The sequence below is a fragment of the Amblyraja radiata genome, chromosome 30 (assembly GCF_010909765.2).
Source record: "Amblyraja radiata isolate CabotCenter1 chromosome 30, sAmbRad1.1.pri, whole genome shotgun sequence".
Classification (NCBI taxonomy): Eukaryota; Metazoa; Chordata; class Chondrichthyes; order Rajiformes; family Rajidae; genus Amblyraja; species Amblyraja radiata.
Window position 1 is genome coordinate 6,168,892 of NC_045985.1, and position 23,482 is coordinate 6,192,373.

The 23,482-nt window shown below is 43.9% G+C and overlaps 1 protein-coding gene across 1 annotated transcript; it reads right to left on the reverse strand.

The window, feature by feature from the left end:
- Positions 1-1,895: 1,895 nt before the first annotated feature.
- On the reverse strand, positions 1,896-21,368 carry LOC116989935 (nuclear factor 7, brain-like; the record flags this gene model as incomplete). Its single annotated transcript, XM_033047488.1, has 9 exons — positions 21,322-21,368; positions 21,143-21,238; positions 19,918-20,151; positions 10,915-11,466; positions 10,736-10,831; positions 9,954-10,187; positions 7,871-7,893; positions 7,656-7,775; positions 1,896-1,938 (listed from the first exon to the last, which is right to left on the reverse strand). Coding segments are annotated over exons 1-9 (1,431 nt in total), but the record flags the coding sequence as incomplete, so codon positions are not given.
- Positions 21,369-23,482: the final 2,114 nt, after the last annotated feature.

Consider the following 23,482-nt stretch of genomic DNA (forward strand, 5'->3'; position numbering starts at 1 on the left):
AACCTTCCATTCCTTTCCCGTCCATATACCTATCCAATTTATTTTTAAATGATAAAATCGGACCTGCCTCCACCACTTCCACTGGAAGCTCATTCCACACAGCTACCACTCTCTGAGTAAAGATGTTCCCCCTCATGTTACCCCTAAACATCTGTCCCTTAATTATGAAGTCATGTCCTCTTGTTTGAAACTTCCCTACTCTCAATGGGAAAAACTTGTCCACGTCAACTCTGTCTATCCCTCTCATCATTTTAAAGACCTCTATCAAGTCCCCCCTTAATCTTCTGCGCTCCCGAGAATAAAGACCTAACTTATTCAACCTTTCTCTGTAACTTAGTTGCTGAAACCCAGGTAACATTCTAGTAAATCTCCTCTGTACTCCCTCTATTTTGTTGACATCATTCCTATAATTGGGCGACCAAAATTGTACACCATACTCCAGAATTGGTCTCACCAATGCCTTGTACAATTTTAACATTACATCCCAACTTCTATACTATGTATAGAGTTTATAATAATGTCGACATAGGTTAGTGAACGACAGTCTTCTGTTTGAGTGATGTAAACCAACCTGTGCCCTGACAAGGATTACACCAGGCACTTGTCTATTCCATCCTACCATTGACTTATTATTTGAGGAAATTCACACCATGCCACACATTACCATTGCAGTGTTTAGTTACAACAGGCAGATTACTTAAACAATCTTCAATATTGTCAGATAATTTATTAACCTGGGGGCTGTAAGTGGAAACAAATGGAAAGTATATTTAGAACATAAACCCAGAAAAATAATTGCTTTACCCAAAGAGTGACAAATGTTTGGAATAATCCTGAAGGCAGAGAAGAATCCAAATGAAATCACGATAGTTGTGGACTCACGAGTCACTAAGGTAAACGCACGGGCCACTACGTTCTTACAACTTGGTTCAATTTTTTAACTTCAAGAGAACATTTTACTCGTGGAAAAATTTAAACATGTTTGAATTTTTTCAAGAGTTATCAAGTTTCACGGGTCCCTGCCGTTAGCGCCACGAGTCGCTAAGTTGCGTCCACGAGTTCCGACGTTCCCGCGACGTTAATTGTACGTGATTACCACGAGTTAAATTTGTTTTAAACTCGGGGCACCTGGTGGGTCAGCTCGCACAGTGTGACAGGGGTTTAACGCGTTAAAATTAATGGATCGACAGACAGACAGCTCTGATTACAGTTGATGTTTATTTCACTCTTCCCACATTTACATTCCCCCTGGTTTTATTTCCGCGCTCACTGGGGTTTGTTTCACGACGCGGAATTTGGGGATTAAATGGGAGCCGTTCGTTCAGCGCCGACCTGTTGTCCACCGGGTTTCTGCCCAACAGCCCCTGAGCCCCGCTCCTGACGCCGGTCCCGGGACCCGACCCTTTTACACACCCGGAGCGGAACCGGAGCAGATTCTCAGCCAGTGGTTTTCCTTCCAAGTCCAGAAGAAAGGATAAAGTTTCTCCGTGAATTTATTCCCAGTGAAGATGTGGAGATGGGACTTGGTGTCCGCGTCGTAAAATGAAACTGTCCCGGACTCGTAACTGAGATAAACTCCCACCCTCCCGGGGATGGGACGGGTGGGGAGAGGGGATGGAGGGGAGGTGAATGCATTAAACCCGTCACCCAGCCGCTCGATGATCCAGACTCCAGTCTCCGGGGTCATTGTGACCCATCCGTTCCTGTCCACAGACTCTGCGGCGACTCCCAGACTCCACCACGGATTCCCCGCCACCTCCACCTCCCAGTAATGTCTCCCCGATGTGAATCCCTCCGATCCCAGCACACACGGCCAGTATGTAAACCTCTTCCCGGTGTCAGGGAGACGCCTCTCGGTCCCGGTAGATCTCACCCTCTTCCGATCCTCAGACACCTCGAGCAGCGCATGCGCTGTTTCCACATCCAGGGTGACGGAGACTGGGGGGAGAAGCAGAGAATCAGAGAGTCCCCGGGGGTCGGGGGGAGACTCGGGCACAGGCGGGCGGACAACTGGAACCTTGCCCGGGGTTTCACCCAATTACGTGGGATGGACAACACAAACCTTTCTCCACATTTCACACCGAGGAAAGGGGTGGCTCGTGGATTGAAGGAGCGGGTCGGGCGGCGGAGTTGGGATTGTGTGTGTGGGGGGGGGAGAGGGGGAGAGAGGGGGGGAGAGGGGGAGAGAGGGAGAGAGAGGGAGAGAGAGGGAGAGAGAGAGAGAGGGGGAGATGGGGGAGAGAGGGGGAGAGAGGGAGAGAGAGGGGGAGATGGGGGAGAGGGGGAGAGGGGGGGAGAGAGGGAGAGGGGGGAGAGAGGGAGAGGGGGGGAGAGAGGGAGAGGGAGAGGGAGGGAGAGAGAGAGAACTAGGTAGAGACCCACTGATAATAAATATCCAGAAAAGAGCACTACATTTTTGGAATCACCTTAAATCTAGCCCCCCAGATACCCTCCAGTTTAAAGCCCTTCAAACACAAGAGGGAGAGAGAGAGTTGGCAGTTGAATAAGGAAGACAGAAGAGATTCTGGCAACCAAGAGAAAACAGAATATGCGGCCACTGTTTAACAGATGAGGTTGAAACTGAGGTGCACTTCCTCCTAATATGCCAAAAGATTGACAAAACAAGGAAAGCATACTTTGACAAACTCAGTGTTGCAACCCCTGACTAAAGAACTAGATGATACATCAAAACTAAGAATAATCCTTGGCAAAGGAAATAAGTCACATCTTGGTGCACAATACATAACAGCATGCCATAACCTGAGAGACGGTGAATGACCAACATGCACATATGTAAGCACACATTAATCAACATTAACGAACACTAAGAAATTAATATTGAATTGCTAAACTTGCTATTGTGTTGTACTGCTTACAGCTACAAGAACGTGTAGCAATCAATAAAGGGTTATAGGCCTATTGCAAGTTTATGTACAGGGACATATCTATCCATACACTGTATACGTGTATTTATACTTATGCATTTTAAATATGTATGTCATGTTTTATACTTTGGCAATATAACAATGTTTTTTTTATCCTGCAAATAAAGTTTTTAAATTGAAAAAAAATTGAATTTGAGAGAGAGAGAGAGAGAGAGAGAGAGAGAGACAGAGAGACATAGACAGAGAGAGAGAGACAGAGAGAGAGACAGAGAGAGACAGAGAGAGACAGAGAGAGACAGAGAGAGACAGAGAGAGACAGAGAGAGACAGAGAGAGACAGAGAGACAGAGAGAGACAGAGAGAGACAGAGAGAGACAGACAGAGAGAGAGAGACAGAGAGAGAGACAGAGAGACAGAGAGAGAGAGAGAGAGAGACAGAGTGAGAGACAGAGACGGAGCCAGAGACGGAGACAGAGACGGAGACAGAGACGGAGACAGAGAGGGAGACAGAGAGGGAGACAGAGAGGGAGACAGAGAGGGAGACAGAGAGGGAGACAGAGAGGGAGACAGAGAGGGAGACAGAGAGGGAGACAGAGAGGGAGACAGAGAGGGAGACAGAGAGGGAGACAGAGAGGGAGACAGAGAGGGAGACAGAGAGGGAGACAGAGAGGGAGACAGAGAGGGAGACAGAGAGGGAGACAGAGAGGGGGACAGAGAGGGGGACAGAGAGGGAGACAGAGAGGGAGACAGAGAGGGAGACAGAGAGGGAGACAGAGAGGGAGACAGAGAGGGAGACAGAGAGACAGCAGAGGGCGAGACTGAAGGAGGGGCGGCTTCCACCGCTGAAAAATGTTGGGATTGAATGTCCCTTGTGCAACACAGAATGTGTGGAGGCTCGCGATTGTAGGGTCGCTGAAGGAGAGGAGATTCATGGGTGGAAATGATCCTGGACCTGTAACCCAGAATTCATTCAACTCAGGCTAAACCAATATATGGGCTTTCATGGGGCATTGGACATGTTCCCTCATGGTGGGCGAGTGGTGAAAGAGAAGGCATATGGTATCCGATATGAGCTGGATAATTGGATCCAAGATTGACTTGGTTTAAGGAGGCAGATGGTATTGGCATCAGGATAGTTTTGTGAATGAAATATATGGAATGGTAGTGGCTATCTGTACGCAGTGGTCTTCAGCAGGGATCTGTCCTGGGATTGTTGCTGGTTATGATATATATTAACCATATAACCATATAACAATTACAGCACGGAAACAGGCCATCTCGGCCCTACAAGTCCGTGCCGAACAACTTTTTTCCCTTAGTCCCACCTGCCTGCACTCATACCATAACCCTCCATTCCCTTCTCATCCATATGCCTATCCAATTTATTTTTAAATGATACCAACGAACCTGCCGCCACCACTTCCACTGGAAGCTCATTCCACACCGCTACCACTCTCTGAGTAAAGAAGTTCCCCCTCATGTTACCCCTAAACTTCTGTCCCTTAATTCTGAAGTCATGTCCTCTTGTTTGAATCTTCCCTATTCTCAAAGGGAAAAGCTTGATCACATCAACTCTGTCTATCCCTCTCATCATTTTAAAGACCTCTATCAAGTCCCCCCTTAACCTTCTGCGCTCCAGAGAATAAAGACCTAACTTATTCAACCTATCTCTGTAACTCAGTTGTTGAAACCCAGGCAACATTCTAGTAAATCTCCTCTGTACTCTCTCTATTTTGTTGACATCCTTCCTATAATTGGGCGACCAAAATTGTACACCATACTCCAGATTTGGTCTCACCAATGCCTTGTACAATTTTAACATTACATCCCAGCTTCTATACTCTTCTATATTAACGACCACTTTCTGTGCCGTAGGCATGCGAAGTACATTTAGAAACATAGAAACATAGAAAATAGGTGCAGGAGAAGGCCATCCGGCCCTTCGAGCCTGCATCGCCATTCGATATGATCATGGCTGATCATCCAACTCAGTATCCCATCCCTGCTTTCTCTCCATACCCCCTGATCCCTTTAGCCACAAGGGCCACATCTAACTCCCTCTTCAATATAGCCAATGAACTGGCCTCAACTACCTTCTGTGGCAGAGAATTCCAGAGATTCACCACTCTCTGTGTAAAAAATGATTTCCTCATCTCAATTTGTACTGACGTGGAAATTGTTGGTGCTCTGAGTCGCGTGGAAGGCTATCAAGGCTGGTCAGCCTCACTTGGTGTATTGTGTGCAGGTCGCCATGCTCAAGGAAGGATGTGTTTGTGCTGGAGAGGGAACAGAGGAGATTCATCGGGTCTGAGTCTGATTCATTGATTCATTGAGTCTGAAGCATCTCTCCATAGATGCCTCCTGTCCCGCTGAGTTACTCCAGCATTTTGTGTCTACCTTCGATTTAAACCAGTACCTGCACTTCCTTCCTACAAAGATTCATCGGGATGTTGCTTGTGTTGGTGGACTTTCGTTACAGGGAGAAATTCGGCACAAGATCTCAATTTCCAGGTGTATGTGTGTAAGAGGATCTTTGTCTGGACAAATAATTGGGTGTTTTCCACCCAGAAAAAGCCTAGACTAAGGTGGATGCTAGTTTCCCTGACAAATCTAATTCAAGCAATGCCTCAACATGATAGACAGTTAATAACAGTGAACCTAGCGATTCCAACGGGGGCAACACGGAATCACCAGAAACATCAGTCACTGATAAATCAGATCGAGTTATGGCACGAATTTCCCTCTGAAGATCGCCCATAATGTTGGTCACAATCCTGGTCAGCATATTGATACCACATTTCAATATATCATAATATCATGTGATAGCAGTAGAATTAGGCCATTCGGCCCTTCATAGCAAAAGGATTTGAGTATAGGAGCAGGGAGGTTCTACTGCAGTTGTACAGGGTCTTGGTGAGACCACACCTGGAGTATTGCGTACAGTTTTGGTCTCCTAATCTGAGGAAAGACATTCTTGCCATAGAGGGAGTACAGAGAAGGTTCACCAGACTGATTACTGGGATGTCAGGACTTTCACATGAAGAAAGACTGGATAGACTCGGTTTGTACTCGCTAGAATTTAGAAGATTGAGGGGGGATCTTATAGAAACGTACAAAATTCTTAAGGGGTTGGACAGGCTAGATGCAGGAAGATTGTTCCCGATGTTGGGGAAGTCCAGAACAAGGGGTCACAGTTTAAGGATAAAGGGGAAATCTTTTAAGACCGAGATGAGGAAAACTTTTTTCACACAGAGAGTGGTGAATCTCTGGAATTCTCTCCCGCAGAAGGTAGTTGAGGCCAGTTCATTGGCTATATTTAAGAGGGAGTTGGATGTGGCCCTTGTGGCTAAAGGGATCAGGGGGTATGGAGAGATGGCAGGAACAGGATACTGAGTTGGATGATCAGCCATGATCATATTGAATGGCGGTGCAGGCTCGAAGGGCCGAATGGCCTACTCCTGCACCTATTTTCTATGTTTCTATCAAGAACTCCGCCATTCAATAATGGCTGATCTACCTCTCCCTCCTAAATCCATTCTCCAAACTTCTCCTCAAAACTTCTGACACCTGTACTAATCAAAAATCTATCTATCTATCTATCACTGCCTTAAAAATATCCACTGAGATGGTGGTGAATCTGTGAAATTCTTTGTCAGAGAAGGCTGTGGAGCCTACGTCAGTGGATATTTTTACTCAAAAAATGTATCCTCATCTCCTTCCTAAAGAAAGTCCTTTAATTCTGAGGCTGTGACCACTAGTCCTAAACTCTCCCACTAGTGGAAACGTCCTCTCCACATCCACTCTATCCAAGCCTTTTACTATTCTGTACGTTTCATTGCAGTCCCCCCTCATTCTTCTAAACGCCAGCGAGAACAGGCCCAGTGCCGACAAAAGCTCATCATAGGTTAGCCTACTCATTCCTGGGATCATTCTTGTAAACCTCCTCAGGCCCTTCTCCAGAGCCACCACATCCTTCCTCAGGTATGGTGTCCAAAATTGCTCACAGTATTCCAAATGCGGTCTTACCAGCGCCTTATAGAATCTCAGCATTGCGTTCAGGTTTTTGTATACAAGCCCTCTTGACTTTGCTTTCTTTACTACCAATTCCACTTGAAGATTAACTTTTTGGGACAAATTTCTAACTAGATTCAGTTAAATCCATTTAATATCAACTGAACAAGTAACTGGGTGTTTTCGTCTGAGACAAAATTCCTGGCTGAGGTCAATACTAGTTTGTCTGACACGACTCATTCATACAATGCCTCAATGTAGTGGAGAGTTAATGACAATGATGTCCGTATCTCCAGCAGGGGGCAGACCTGAGTTAACCAAAGTCAGTAGTCACTGACAGGACAAGCAGGACCAGTGACACATATATCCTTCTCTGATGGTACTCGCATTTTTTATGACAATCTTGGTCATCAAATTCCTACATGTTTTCAAAATCTCTGATTTAATTAAGTCACGTTTACTTTGCTGGCTACCTGGTAGAATTCAAACTCGTATCGTGACGTGTTTCTGCGGATGGGGTTAAGATGTTTTAGTTCATCCAGCAGTCTGTGTCTTGGTTGTATTGTGCTCCTGTGTTGGATGTGTTCAGGGTTCTGACATCTCCAGCTGACCACTTGAATGTGAAGCTTCCCAACAGGTGAGATTGGTGCTGGTATAAAACTTTAGTTCCCCTTCAGTTCATCATTACAGTCAATCTTTGCATCTATTTACAACTTAAATATGTCACCCACATAAGAAGTAAGGAATCCAAATGTTTTACCTTGATGATTGGCAACAACGGAGTTCTCTCAACACTGCGTTCAACCAGAAGAGGTGTTTGAATTTTTCATCCAGTATGGCACCATCTCTCAGTGACAATGTCTGGAATTCATCACTAATTCTGCAAATATTAAATAACCGGTTATAACCTGCGCGTCGACATGTTTATGTGACTTTACAGATCCGTGCAGAGTTTAACTGAAGAACATGTCCTACCTCCTCTTGCGACCAGCTTCCTCCTGAAATAAATAAAGCAGAAATTGACGGAGGGAACAGCAACTTCACGCAAGTTATTTCACATTGTTGAAAATTACAATTTTCTGACTCGCGCTCACGTTGTCACACAGAGGACATTACACTGATGGAACCAATGCAGGAGGTATGATGAATCTTTGTGACATTTATGCTATAACTCAGGACGAAATGTGCAGGAAAGTCTGGACGTGTTTTGAATTTTCTGCTGAACAATGTCATGAGGTCACAAGTGATAGGAACAGTATTATACCATTCGGCCCATCAAGTCTACTCCACTATTCAATCATGGCTGACCCATCTCTCTCTCTCCTCCTATCCCCATTCTCCTGTCGTATCCCCTTAACCTCTGACATGCGTAGTATTCTAGAATCGAAATATATCTGCCTTAAAAATATCCACTGACTTGGCCTCCATAGCCATCTGTTGAAAATAAATTCCACAGATTCACCATCCTCTGACTAAAATTCCTCCTTATCTTCTTCGAGGAACGTCCTTTAATTCTGAAGCTCTGACCTCTTGTCCTAGACTCTCCAACTAGTGGAAACAGCCTCTCCACATCCACTCTATCCAAGCCTTTCATTCTTCAGTCAGTTTCAATGATGTCCCCGCTCATATCTCTAAACTCCAGCGAGTACAGGCCCAGTGTCGAAAAATGCTTATCATATGTTACCCAACAATAAACTGTTAATCATGATTGGTTGGAGGGATTTAAGATTAACGATGGATTAGATTGTGTGTGGATGGAGAATGTATCACCGGTTCTGCAGATACCAAAACACAAATGTAAAATTCAAAGTGGCCTGGAGCAAATCCTGTCAGAAATTCAGTGATCAGAATGTGGAGTAAATCAGCGGGTTAGGCAGCATCTCTGGAGAGAAGGAACGAGTAAACGCTGCTCTATTTTAGTGAGAATCTGGTGCAGTTCAGCAAACTGGGTTGTGATCTGTGACTGAAAGTTGTTGTGTGACTGATCCTGTCAGATGAAAGGTGAAGATCAATAGATTATGTCATTCTCCTGCATATCTTCACGAAATGGAAGGTCGCATAGGCAACCCAATCTCGAGACATGGAGTGTAGACAAAGGCCCTTTGGCCCACAATGCCCATGCTTGCCACTGTACCTACCTACACCGCTCCCATTTGCTTGCATTTAATCCGTAGCTTTCATTATCCTGGCAATTCAGGGCTTGTCTGAAAGCTACTGGAATGTTGTGAAAGTAATCTGCATTACCCTCCTTTCTATTCCCACAATCCAATTCCTTGTACCCTATTCTATTTCACATGCCCATTAATTCCCACTCATTCACCCTCCACTCACATTCACTGTCCATGTCAGTACACTACCCCTAATACCATGTGCTCTAATTTTGCCCACTAATCTCCCATGTGGGACCTTAAAGGCTTTCTGAAAGTGCAGGTACACTACATCCACTGACTCTCCCATCTCCATTTTCCTAGTTACATCCTCAAAAAATTTCAGAAGATTAGTCAGGCATGATTTCCCCTTCGTAAATATCCATGCTGACTCGGACAGATCCTGTTACTGCTATCCAAATGTGCCGCTATTTCATCTTTTATAATTGACTCCAGCATCTTCCCCACAACCGATGTCAGGGTAACTGGTCTATAATTCCCTGTTTTCTCTCTCCCTCCTTTCTTAAAAAGAGGGATAACATGAGCTACCCTCCTATCTACAGCAACTGATCCTGAAATTATAGAACATTGGAAAATTATCACCAATGCGCCCACGATTTCTAGAGCCACTTCCTTAAGTACCCTGGGATGCAGACCATCAGGCCCTGGGGAGAAGGCAGGAGCATGGAGTTGAAAATGTGAGCAAGATCAGCTATGCTTGAATGGCGGAGTAGACTTGATGGGCCGAATGGTCTTTTTCGTCTACAATGAATTATGAGATAGCACAGCATGTTTGTACGAGGGATGTTGGATAAATATAGGAATTGATAAAAGTTACATTTGCACAAATATATCGCTCCCAATATTGGGACTGCAGTTTCATTGAACGAGATTGAAACATAACCCCTGACCTTCAAAAATGACACGATGTCTGTTTGTTCCATTCGCCCCTGCAGCTTTGAGAGTTCCTCCTCAATAGAGTTTAAATTCTCTTGAATGTCTTGAAGATTTTTCTCCATTGGACTTAGAATCTTCTCCTCATCCTCCTTGATCTCTCCGAGAATGCGCTGCTCTTTCTTCACGAGAATCTGGTGCAGTTCAGCAAACTGAGATGTGACGTGAGACTTGAAGCTTTGTGACTGCTCCTGTCAAATGAAAGGTGAAGATTGATCGAATATATTTCTGTATTCTATTTCGTTGTGAAGTAGAAGGTGACCATTTGGCACATCGATATCTATGCTGTTCCTGAGAATAATCCCATTAATCTCATTTCCTCCCGTTTCCCTGAAACACAATGGCCCTCACGTCCACATTAACTCCCACCGACTCACAGATCACCCGCCTTCAGCAGATTCATTACAGCAAACAATTAAACCAACATGTCTGGGGGATGTGGGCGGAACCCACCCTGGTCAGAGTTGTACCGAGGGGGGAGATTTGAACCAGGGGAGGGAGTGTATGTGTCGGGAGGGGGGAGGGGGGGTAAGGGGAGTGTTGTACTGGGGGAGGGGTAGAGAGCGGGGGGAAGGGGACATGGAAGCGTCACGTAGACAATACCAGAAGTCAGGGTCGAACCGAATTCACCGGAGCAGTGAAACAGCGCAACTAACTGCTGCCACGCTACGCTGTAGTGCATTAACCAAAATACAAAACTACACAACACGATCAGAAATGCCACACAGCAAGGCCTCACCCGGACTTGGGAAATCTTCTGCTTCTGTTGCTCTTCCATTTCCTGGATGGCTGATTTATTTGTTGTCAGAGATTGTATGGATGATTTAACCTGATCCTGGGAATCAGAGAGAAAGGGGGTTAGACAATAAACATTCAACTATACATTCAAGCAAGTGATCGTAGTCGGTTTGCTTTTACCTTGTAGATTGCAACAGCTTCTTTAATCGGTATGAAGCTGTGAGACTTGTGTTCCCGCGCATCTCGACAAACCAGGCAGATCAGTTTCTTGTCAGTTTCACAAAACAGCTTCAGTTCTTCCTGATGTTCCTCGCAGTGAAGTTTACTTTCCTTCTCTTCCGTATTCAGGCTCAGTGTTCGAGCTTTCTCAGACATTCTCGCCAAGGCCCGATTAACTTTGAGGGTGCGGTCAGCAAACTCCTCTCTACATTCCGGGCAGGAGTTTTTCTCCTCCCTGTCCCAACTCTGTGTGATACAGGAGCGGCAGAAGTTGTGACCACACTCCAGGATAACAGGATCGGTGAAGAAATCCAGGCAGATGGGACAAATTGCCTCCTCTGTTAATTTCTCGACCTGCTCTTTAGAAGCCATTTTAACTCCTGCCACTTCCTGGTTTGAAACTGCTTTCACTGATTGGGAGCTGCTGATCCCTTGTGATCCCTCTGTACCGCGCACGTTGCCGCGCACGCTGCCGTCTCCAGGTTTGCTGTAGGTTTTCAGGGTGAACGTGTCCTGGCCTCAAATACCCATGGAGGGTTTAGTGAGATGTTAAACTGACCGGTATATAAATATAACGCAGGGAATGTTATGGGACAGTTTAGATCAGGAAAGAAAATGACACGGCCAAAAAAGAAACTAACTGGGGTGTAAAACGATGGTTAAATATAAACTTAGAGTGAAGTCAAGTCGGATTTATTGTCATCTGTACAAGTACTGCGATGAACAACTGCGATGAAAACCACATCGCCGTTTCAGCAGCATCACACGCACACATACTCAGTGCTTCACACAATATTAATTAAACGCAAATTACAACCACATTACACATAAATCCTGCAAGTTAGTAAAAACAAAATTAAAAACTGCTCCAAAGACAAGGCATTAATACAAAACACAATTTAATATAAACACATCCATGGCCAGTGCAGGCGGTAGTGCAACTCGTGTGCGTTGGAAATGCCGCACCAGGCCATGATGCGAACAGTCAGGATACATTCTACAGCGCTGATGTGGAGGTTTCTTCAAGTATCAGGTTATATCCAGGAATATCCACAATGCGAAGACACAATCCGTATGGAACAAAGAACAGTACGCATAGGAGCAGCCCTTCGGCCCACAGTGTCTGTGCTGAATATGATGCCAAGACCAACTCTTACCTGCTTGAACATAATCTATATCCTTCAATTACCTGCATACTCACGTGCCTATCCAAACATCTCTTCACCGCCTGTCTCGTATCAGCCTCCACCACCATCCCTGGCAGCGCGTTCCAGAAACTCACCATCATTGGGGTAGAAAACCTGCCTCACACATCCCCTTTAAACTTTGCCGCTCTCACCCTATCGCTATGCTCTCTACTATTAAATATTCCCCTCTCAGTAAAAGGTTCTGATTGTGTAACCTGCCCACCCCTCTCATAATTCGATAGACTTCCATCAAGTCTCCCCTCAACCTCCGGCGGTCCGGAGAAAACTTTCCATAGTCGGTCTGACCTCTCCATTCTCGTAATGAAATCCTAATTCTGGTAAACCTCCTCTGCATCGTTGCCTAGTACTTCATATCCACTTTCACATCCAGTGACTCTATCACCATCGACATTCCGGGTGCTCCGATATAGGTGCGGGGGAGGAGGGGGGAGATGGGTGATGTGGGAGTAGGTGCAGGGTAAGAGTGAGAGGATAAGGAACAGGGGAATTAGGGCGGCGGTGGGCAGAATTGGTATTCAATGAGAGACGGCTGCGAGTTGAGACACACGGGACTGCAGATGCAAACTGCTGGACGAACGTAGCGGGTCAGGGGCCTATCTGTAGCACCAACAGGTGCGGTGGCGAGGCAGAGATGATGTTACTGAACGAGGAATCCAGAGGCACATCCAGAGACGCAAATTCAAGTGTCTCCATTGCACCTTAAATGAATGATTGAAATTAAATCATTTCTATCATGGAAATGTCTTAATTAATAATTAATAAATGGTGGTAGTTGCAGCTTTTATAAAGACCAGCGGTATAATTGCTGCCTTACGGTGCTTATAGCGCCAGAGAGCCGGGTGCTGTCTGTACGGAGTTTGTACGTTTAGTTCAGTTTGGAGATACAGCCCGGAAACAGGCCCTTCGGCCCAGCAGGACCAGCGATCCCCGCACATTAACACTATCCTACACCCACTAGGGACAATTTTTGCATTTACCAAAACTAATTAACCTGTACGTCTTTGGAGTGTGGGAGGAAACCGAAGATCTCGGCGAAAACCCACGCACGTTACGGGGAGAACGTGCAAACTCCGTACAGACAGCACCCAAGCTAGAATGTAGGCGGAGACAGTAAGTCTAGTGGGAGAAGGGGAATGGGATGGAGAGAGAAAGCAAGGGCTATCAGAAGTTAGAGAATTCAATGTTCATACCACTGGGGTATAAACTACCCAAGCGAAACCTTGCTTTCTCTCTCCATCCCCTTCCCCTTCCCAGTTCTCCCACCAGTCTTACTGTCTCCGACTACATTCTATCTTTGTCCCGCCCCCTCCTCTGACATCAGTCTGAAGAAGGGTCTCAACGCGAAACATCGCCCATTCCTTCTCTCCAGAGATGCTGCCTCACCCGCTGAGTTACTGCAGCATTTAGTGTCTACCTTCGATTTAAACCAGCATCTGCAGTTCTTTCTTACACATTTGTACTTTAGCCCTGCTCCCTCCGTGGACTATAGTCAAGGCTCATATTTTATCTTTCACAATTGCTGCTACTCTACGTAACCTTGCAACACTATGGTTTCGTTGGGTCAACATTCTACTTAATGAATGGGTGAAAAGACTTAAAGGGAAGAGAAGAATCGGAATTGGATTTAGCAAATGACCATATCGACAAATGGACAAGTTCCGTTATCTTGTGCAGTCATATTTACGATTACACACAATACAAAACCCTTCTCCAAAAAAGGGCTTCCTTTCCCTGTAAAATGATCTTTATTTTTCAACAGGCAACGTCTTTCTTTATAAGACACAAAATACTGAAGTAACTCAATGGGTTTGGCAACATTTCTGGAGAACATGGGCATTTCTGGAGATCCATGTTCTCCAATGAAGCTGCCGGACCCGCTGAATTACTACAGTGGTTTTTTTTCAATCCTTTTGTGTATTAACCAGAGTCTGCAGTTCTTTGCTTCGACATGATGCCCTCCTCAGCCTGCACCCGACCCATATCCCTCTATTCCATGTACTTCAATGTGCTTATCTGAAAGCCAATTAAACGCAACCATCGTATCAGCCGCCACCACACACCCGGCAATGTGTTCCTGGCCCCCACTACTGTGTGTAAATAACTTGCCCCCCAACACCTCTATTGAACTGTGCTTCTATCACCCTACAGCTCTGCCCTCTAGACTTGGACGTTTCCATCCCGTGAAAAGGGTTCTGGCTCACTTCCATTTTAACCCACTCCATCTCCCAAGCCACAGCGGGAACTGTACATCTCCACTGTCACCTCATCCAATCTCACCATTCTGTCGCCCAAATTCTCCTTCAAGACCAAGTGGCGATCAGCGCGTCCCTCGTTCAATTTACTGAATTGTCTTCAACGCCCATGTGTGTTCATTTTGGTTTAGTTTAGAAATACAATGCAGGAACAGGCCATTCGGCCCAGATCAACCAACTTGAAATGTCCGCACCCACCAACGATCCCCACACAAAAATGATTTTCTCATCTCGGTCCTAAAATACTTCCCTCTTATCCTTAAACTGTGACCCCTAGTTCTGGACTTCCCCAACATCGGGAACAATCTTCCTGCATCTAGCCTGTCCAATCCCTTAAGAATGTTGTAAGTTTCTATAAGATCCCCCCCTCAATCTTCTAAATTCTAGCGAGTACAAGCCGAGTCTATCCAGTCTTTCTTCATATAAAAGTCCTGACATCCCAGGAATCAGTGATGGAGACGCCCTCAAAATAAGGGAAGGGATCCCACACCAGTGGGCCACATGAGTGGCAAGAGTGGGGGATAAATTTGTGAAATTTGAGCAATGTTTGTAGACTGTATTAAATAATTGGTATAGCCTCCGAAAATGTCGGATGCATTTTTTTTGCACGGTTCATTTATTGTATATATTTATTACCCGACTAAAGTCTATTTTGAATTTTTTTTAAAAGGGAAGTCTGGACGTGTTGTGAATTTCCTGCTGAATAATGTCATATGGTCATAAGTGATAGGACCATTCAGCCCATCAAGACTACTCCCCTATTCCATCATGGCTGACCTACAGTGGCTTGCAAAAGTATTCATACCGCTTGAACTTTTCCACATTTTGTCATATTACAACCACAAACGTAAATGTATTTTATTGGGATTTTATGTGATAGACCAACACAAAGTGGCACATAATTGTGAAGTGGAAGGAAAATGATACATGGTTTTCAAATTTTTTTACAAATAAAAAACTGAAAAGTGTGGTGTGCAAAAGCATTCAGCCCCCTTTACTCTGATACCCCTAAATAAAATCCAGTGCAACCAATTGCCTTCAGAAGTCACCTAATTAGTAAATAGAGTCCAAGTGTAATCTAATCTCAGTATAAATACAGCTGTTCTGTGAAGGCCTCAGAGGTTTGTTAGAGAACAATAGTGAACAAACAGCATCATGAAGCCCAAGGAACACACCAGACAGGTCAGGGATAAAGTTGTGGAGAAGTTTAAAGCAGGGATAAAGTTGTGGAGAAGTTATAAAAAAATATCCCAAGCTTTGAACATCTCACGCAGCACTGTTCAATCCATCATCCGAAAATGGAAAGAGTATGGCACAACTGCAAACCTACCAAGACATGGCCGTCCACCTAAACTGACAGGCCGGGCAAGGAGAGCATTGGTCAGAGAAGCAGCCAAGAGGCCCATGGTAACTCTGGAGGAGCTGCAGAGATCCACAGCTCAGGTGGGAGAATCTGTCCACAGGACAACTATTAGTCGTGAACTCCACAAATCGGGCCTTTATGGAAGAGTAGCAAGAAGAAAGCCATTGTTGAAAAAAAGCCATAAGAAGTCCCGTTTGCAGTTTGCCACAAGCCATGTGGGGGACACAGCAAACATGTGGAGGAAGGTGCTCTGGTCAGATGAGACCAAAATTGAAATTTTTGGCCTAAATGCAAAACGCTATGTGTGGCTGAAAACTATCACTGCACATCACCCTGAACACACCATCCCCACTGTGAAACATGGTGGTGGCAGCATCATGCTGTGGGGATGCTTTTCTTCAGCAGGGACAGGGATGCTGGTCAGAGTTGATGGGAAGATGGATGGAGCCAAATACAGGGCAATCTTGGAAGAAAACCTGTTAGAGTCTGCAAAAGACTTGAGACTGGGGCGGAGGTTCACATTCCAGCAGGACAACGGCCCCAAACATACAGCCAGAGCTACAATGGAATGGTTTAGATCAAAGCATATTCATGTGTTAGAATGGCCCAGTCCAGACCTAAATCCAATTGTGAATCTGGCAAGACTTGAAAATTGCTGTTCACAGACGCTCTCCATCCAATCTGATTGAGCTTGAGCTATTTTGCAAAGAAGAATAGGCAAAAATGTCAGTATCTAGATGTGCAAAGCTGGTAAAGACATACCCCAAAAGACTTGCAGCTGTAATTGCAGCGAAAGGTGGGTCTACAAAGTATTGACTCAGGGGGGCTGAATACTTTTGCACGCCACACTTTTCAGTTTTTTATTTGTAAAAACATTTGAAAACCATGTATCATTTTCCTTCCACTTCACAATTATGCACCACTTTGTGTTGGTCTATCACATAAAATCCCAATAAAATACATTTACATTTGTGGTTGTAACGTGACAAAATGTCGAAAAGTTCAAGGGGTATGAAAACTTTTGCAAGCCACTGTATCTCTCCCTCCTAACCCCATTCTCCTGCCTTCTCCACATAACATCTGACACCCATACTAATCAAGAATCTATATATCTGCCTTAAAAATATCCACTGACTTGACCTCCAGAGCCATCTGTGGCAAAGAATTCCAGAGTCACCATCCTCTGACTAAAATTTCTCCTCATTTCCTTCCTAAAGAAATGTCCTTTAATTCTGAGGCAATGACCTCTAGTCCCAGACTCTCCCACTAGTGGAAACATCCTCTCCACATTGAAGCATTGTGTGAAGCCTTTCATTCTTTGGTCAGTTTCAATGATGTCCCCACTCATTTTTCTAAACTCCAGTGAGTACAGGCCCAGTGTCGAAAAATGCTTATCATATGTTACTCAACAATAAACTGTTAACCATGATTGGTTGGAGGAATTTAAGATTAACGAAGGATTAGATTGTGTGTGGATGTAGAATGTATCACCGGTTCTGCACATACCAAAACACAAATGTAAAATTCAAAGTGGCCTGGAGCAAATCCTGTCAGAAATTCGGTGATCAGAATGTGGAATTTGCGGTCACATGTCTGGTCGATGCAGATAGTAATGTAACATAAGATCACGTATCAGGATGAGGGAACCACAAAGGGTGTGAGGCACTGGTCAGGTACAGGTTGCTGTCATCAAGCAATTTGTTTTGCAGTATAAAATCTTGCAGGAGTAAATTAAAAGAAAATCAGCAGAACAAAACAGAGTCACGAGTCACGACAAACAAGATAATCCCCAGAGATACAACAAGTATATTAATAGCTAAAGAATAACTCCGGAGAGAATGGTTCCCTCTGAGGTCAAAGGGACAACTAGAGAGAGAATATGTGTGGAGGAAAGAATTGCAGATGCTGGTTTAAATCAAAGGTAGACACAAAATGCTGGAGGAACTCAGCGGGTTAGGCAGCATCTCTGGAGAGAAGGAACGAGTAAACGCTGCTCTATTTTAGTGCGAATCTGGTGCAGTTCAGCAAACTGGGTTGTGATCTCTGGCTCATCGGCTGATTGCTTTTACCACATTAATTGTCGGAAGATATATTTTATTTACATGGAAAGATTCTAATCCTCCGACCACACTCGATTGGTACTCTGAAACGATATCATGTTTAAATTTAGAAAAATATTAGGAGTGACATTGTTGAACCCTTGGTTAAATTTGATAGGACATGGGGAAGATTTATTCAACATTTTCACACAACATAAATTGTCCCCTCTCCAACCGTTATAATAATTATTTTACCTTTATACGGTGGAACGGACTTGACGACAAACAGGGACTTCAATTGTTGAAATTCTTTGCAGCCCAGATTCAGTTTTGCTTTTTTTTTCTAGTTTAGGGGGGTTTTGTTTTTCTCTTTTTCCTCTTTTCTTTTATTTTCTTTTTATCTTTTTGTTTTTATATATATACAAGTTTTCTTTTAAACACTTAACTATATTTACATAGAGACCGGGAGGTCTATACTCAATGTGTATTTTGACATATTTAGGTTATCCCTGTTTTTTTGGGGGGTTTTTTCATTTATTTTTATTAGAAGTACAGTAAATTACAGTAATACACATCACATATATCTTGTTACATTTGTTGTACCACTTCATTTTTCGAGCTTTAAAAAAGGTAGAAATAAAAGAAGTAAGGAAAGTGAGCAGGAGTCGTGAAGGAGCAGGAAAGTGTTGGGAAAAGAAAGCCCCTTAGAGAAGAAGTTAGAGAAGGAAGTAAAGAAAGGAAATAGACCCTAGAGAGAAAAGAAAAAAAAGGAGAAACAATCGCTCTATTATAACACAAAACTCCGCAAAAAAGGATATACCAACCTAGAGACCAGGAGGTCTATACTCAATGTGTATTTTGACACTGGTCTCATATTTAGGTTATCCCTGATATTAATGTAACCCTGATCCCTATGTATCAATATCATTGTTATGTTGATCATTATTTTTTTTGTTGTTTTTTGTTTTTGTTTTTGAAAAAAATGAATAAAAAGATTATAAAAGGAAAGGAAAGTTGTTGTGTGACTGATCCTGTCAGTTGAAAGGTGAAGATCAATATATTATGTCATTCTCCAGCATATCTTCACGAAATGGAAGGTCGCATAGGCAACCCAATCTCGAGACATGGGGTGTAGACAAAGGCCCTTCGGCCCACAATGCCCATGCTTGCCACTGTACCTACCGACACCGCTCCCATTTGCTTGCATTTAATCCGTAGCTTTCATTATCCTGGCAATTCAGGACTTGTCTGAAAGCTACTGGAATGTTGTGAAAGTAATCTGCATTACCCTCCTTTCTATTCCCACAATCCAATTCCTTGTACCCTATTCTATTTCACATGCCCATTAATTCCCACTCATTCGCCCTCCGCTCACATTCACTGTCCATGTCAGTACACTACCCCCAATACCATGTGCTCTAATTTTGCCCACTAATCTCCCATGTGGGACCTTAAAGGCTTTCTGAAAGTGCAGGTACACTACATCCACTGATTCTCCCATCTCCATTTTCCTAGTTACATCCTCAAAAAATTCCAGAAGATTAGTCAGGCATGATTTCCCCTTCGTAAATATCCATGCTGACTCGGACAGATCCTGTTACTGCTATCCAAATGTGCCGCTATTTCATCTTTTATAATTGACTCCAGCATCTTCCCCACAACTGATGTCAGGGTAACTGGTCTATAATTCCTTGTTTTCTCTCTCCCTCCTTTCTTAAAAAGTGGGATAACATGAGCTACCCTCCTATTTACAGCAACTGATGCTGAAACTATAGAATATGGGAAAATTATCACCAATGCGTCCACTATTTCTAGAGACTCTTCCTTAAGTACCCTGAGATGCAGACCATCAGGCACTGGGGAGATGGCAGGAGAATGGAGTTGACAGGGTGAACAAGATCAGCCATGATTGAATGGCGGAGTAGACTTGATGGGCCGAATGGTCTAATTCGTCTACTATGAATTATGAGATAGCAGAGCGTGTTTGTATGGAGGATGTTGGATAAATATGTGAATTGATAAAAGTTGCATTTCCACAAATATATCGCTCCCAATGTTGTGACTGCAGTTTCATTGAACGAGAGTGAAACATAACCCCTGACCTTCAGAAATAACACGATGTCTGTTTGTTCCATTTGTCCCTGCAGCTTTGAGAGTTCCTCCTCAATAGTGTTTAAATTTTCTTGAATGTCTTGAAGATTTTTTTCCATTGGACTTAGAATCTTCTCCTCATCCTCCTTGATCTCCCCGAGAATGCGCTGCTCTTTCTTCACGAGAATCTGGTGCAGTTCAGCAAACTGAGATGTGACGTGAGACTTGAGGCTTTGTGACTGCTCCTGTCAAATGAAAGGTGAAGATTGATCGAATATATTTCTGTATTCTATTTCGTTGTGAAGTAGAAGGTGACCATTTGGCACATCGATATCTATGCTGTTCCTGAGAATAATCCCATTAATCTAATTTCCTCCCGTTTCCCTGAAACACAATGGCCCTCACGTCCACATTAACTCCCACCGACTCCCAGATCACCCGCCTTCAGCAGATTCATTACAGCAAACAATTAAACCAACATGTCTGGGGGATGTGGGCGGAACCCACCCTGGTCACGGGGAGAATATAGAAACATAGACAATAGGTGCAGGAGTAGGCCATCCAGCCCTTCGAGCCAGCAGCGCCATTCAATATGATCATGACTGATCAACCAGAATCAGTTCCTGCTTTCTCCCCATATCCCGTGATCAGGCATGAGACAGGGGAAAACTGAAAAAGGAGGAAGAGAGAAGGGGGTCCAGGGGGCAGCGCCCCTGGTGGCGGTAAAACGAGGCAGCGCCCCCTTGCAGAGAATTATACATTGAAATGACATAATTTCCTTGCTTGTTTACCCTTAAATTATACTGCAAGAAGCATGGGGGGTTGGGCAGAGTTGTGTGAGAGAGGGAGGGCAGGGTTATGCCAGGGGAGTGGGTGGTGGTGGTGGGAGGACAGACTTGTTCCAGGGGAGGGGTAGGGGGGAGTTGTGTCAGGGGAGGTGAAAGGTTTGGTGGTGAGGAGTGGACAGAGTTGTACCGGGGGGGGGGGGGTAAGGGGAGAGTTATACTAATGGAGGGAGTTGGGCGGGTGGGGAAGTGTTGTACTGGGGGAGGGGTAGAGAGCGGGGGGGAGGGGACATGGAAGCATCACGTAGACAATACCAGAAGTCAGGGTCGAACCGAATTCACTGGAGCAGTGAAACAGCGCAACTAACTGCTGCCACGCTACGCTGTAGTGCATTAACCAAAATACAAAACTACACAACACGATCAGAAATGCCACACAGCAAGGCCTCACCCGCACTTGGGAAATCTTCTGCTTCTGTTGCTCTTCCATTTCCTGGATGGCTGATTTATTTGTTGTCAGAGATTGTATGGATGATTTAACCTGATCCTGGGAATCAGAGAGAAAGCGGGTTAGACAATAAACATTCAACTATACATTCAAGCAAGTGATCGTAGTCGGTTTGCTTTTACCTTGTAGATTTCAACAGCTTCTTTAACCGGCATGAAGCTGTGAGACTTGTGTTCCCGCCCAGCTGCACAAATCACACAGATCAGTTTCTTGTCAGTTTCACAAAACAGCTTCAGTTCTTCCTGATGTTCCTCGCAGTGAAGTTTACTTTCCTTCTCTACCGTATTCAGGCTCAGTGTTCGAGCTTTCTCAGCCAGTCTCGCCAAGGCCCGATTAACCCTGAGGGTGCGGTCTGTAAACACCTCTCTACATTCCGGGCAGGAGTTTCTCCCGTCCGTGTCCCAACTCTGTGTGATACAGGAGCGGCAGAAGTTGTGCCCGCACTCCAGTGACACCGGATCGGTGAAGAAATCCAGACAGATGGGACAAATTAGCTCCTCTGTTAAATTCTCGACCTGCTCTTTAGAAGCCATTTTAACCAAAGATCATAGAGGAGCAAGATAGACCACTCCTCCGAAATCCAATGGAATGACGTGTAGTACGTGACGGAACGTCACGGCCGCCATTTCTTTAAGCGACACGCGACTTCCGGTATGCCACCCGCTGTGATCCAAAGCAAAGACTATAGAGCTCCTCTATAATCTTTGATCCAAAGCAAAGATCCTCGAGTATCTGGTAGCGGGAACAGCCCCCTCCTTTGCGTAGTTTCCCTTGCATTGTATTGTGCAGTTTCCCTTTAACACACACTGCACAAAATTAAATTTAACGTATATATATTTTATATATTTATATGAATGTGTCTGTGTGTGAGAGGCAAGTTAGAGATAATAAAGTTTATTCTCATGGATCAGTAGCAACTTTGATTTAAATAATCACTATTAATTCATTTGTCTTGTAAGATGATGTGCATAAACCTTAAAGGCAATTATATATATAATTATATAGTAATAATAAATATATGCATATATATATATACACATACATATATATACACACATACATACATACACACGTATACACATCCAAATGCACACATACATATGGATACATTTATATGCATACATACACACATATATAAACATATATACATACATATATACACACATACATGCATATATACACATACATGCATATATACACATACATATATATTTATACACATGATCATTTTCCAACGATCAATATATTTACGATCAGTTCCTGTGGATTGGAGGATAGCTAATGCTATCCCACTTTTCAAGAAAGGAGCGTGAGAGAAAACGGAATTACAGACCAGTTAGCCCGACTTTGGTGGTGTGAAAGATGCTGGAGTCAATTATTAAAGATGTAATAATGGGGCATTTGGATAGCAGTAAAATAATTAGTCCAAGTCAACATGGATTTATGAAAGGGAAATCATGGTTGACTAATCTTCTGATTTTTTTGCCGCAAGGCTTGGTGTTGGGGCCGCAAATGTTTACCATATATATTAATGATTTGGAAAAAGGAATTAGGAGCAAAACTAATGCATACATACCTACGTATTTAAATTCATCTGATAAGTTTGTCAAATAACATGGGAACCTTCTTGCTTTTTTTGAGACATGGATTTTTTAAATGTGAATGTCTCATAGCAACACATTTGTGGGTCAGCAGTATTTTGTACCAACCCCCACAATTTCAAATAATTGTAAATTGAACTTCTTAAACAAGGAAAACAATTTTTATTTACATCATTTTATGTGGCTGTCAATGTGGCTGTGTTGACTGTAATTATGAGACTGCCGGGCAGTATCACTGTGAATGGCGGTGGCTGTGTGTTTTAATGCAAGTGTGAAAAGGAGAGTAAATTTAAAGAGACAATGTGAGAACCATCAGGGTTTCATCCAACAACTAATTTAAAGGCAAGGTTCCATCAATTACAGTATTTTAATTGAAAATCATACTCTTAATATTCTTCCTAATTAGGCTTTTTGTGTTCCCTCTTGAACCTTGTGTCTCCCAGAGCCTCTGGGGAGGTTCTGGAGATACAATAATCCAATCTTGAGGCAAATAACCATCTTTAAAACTGGCATTGCCTGCCTTTAATTCTACATTCTCCGATAATGCTGGATGCCATGACAATCTCTTGCAACAAGTACAGAAAGGCAGGCAACTGCAAAAAGATCAGAGGAAAGAATATGGAAGGGAAAGGCTTTTCAGAATCAGAATCAGATTTTATTTGCCATGTTTTGCAACATACGA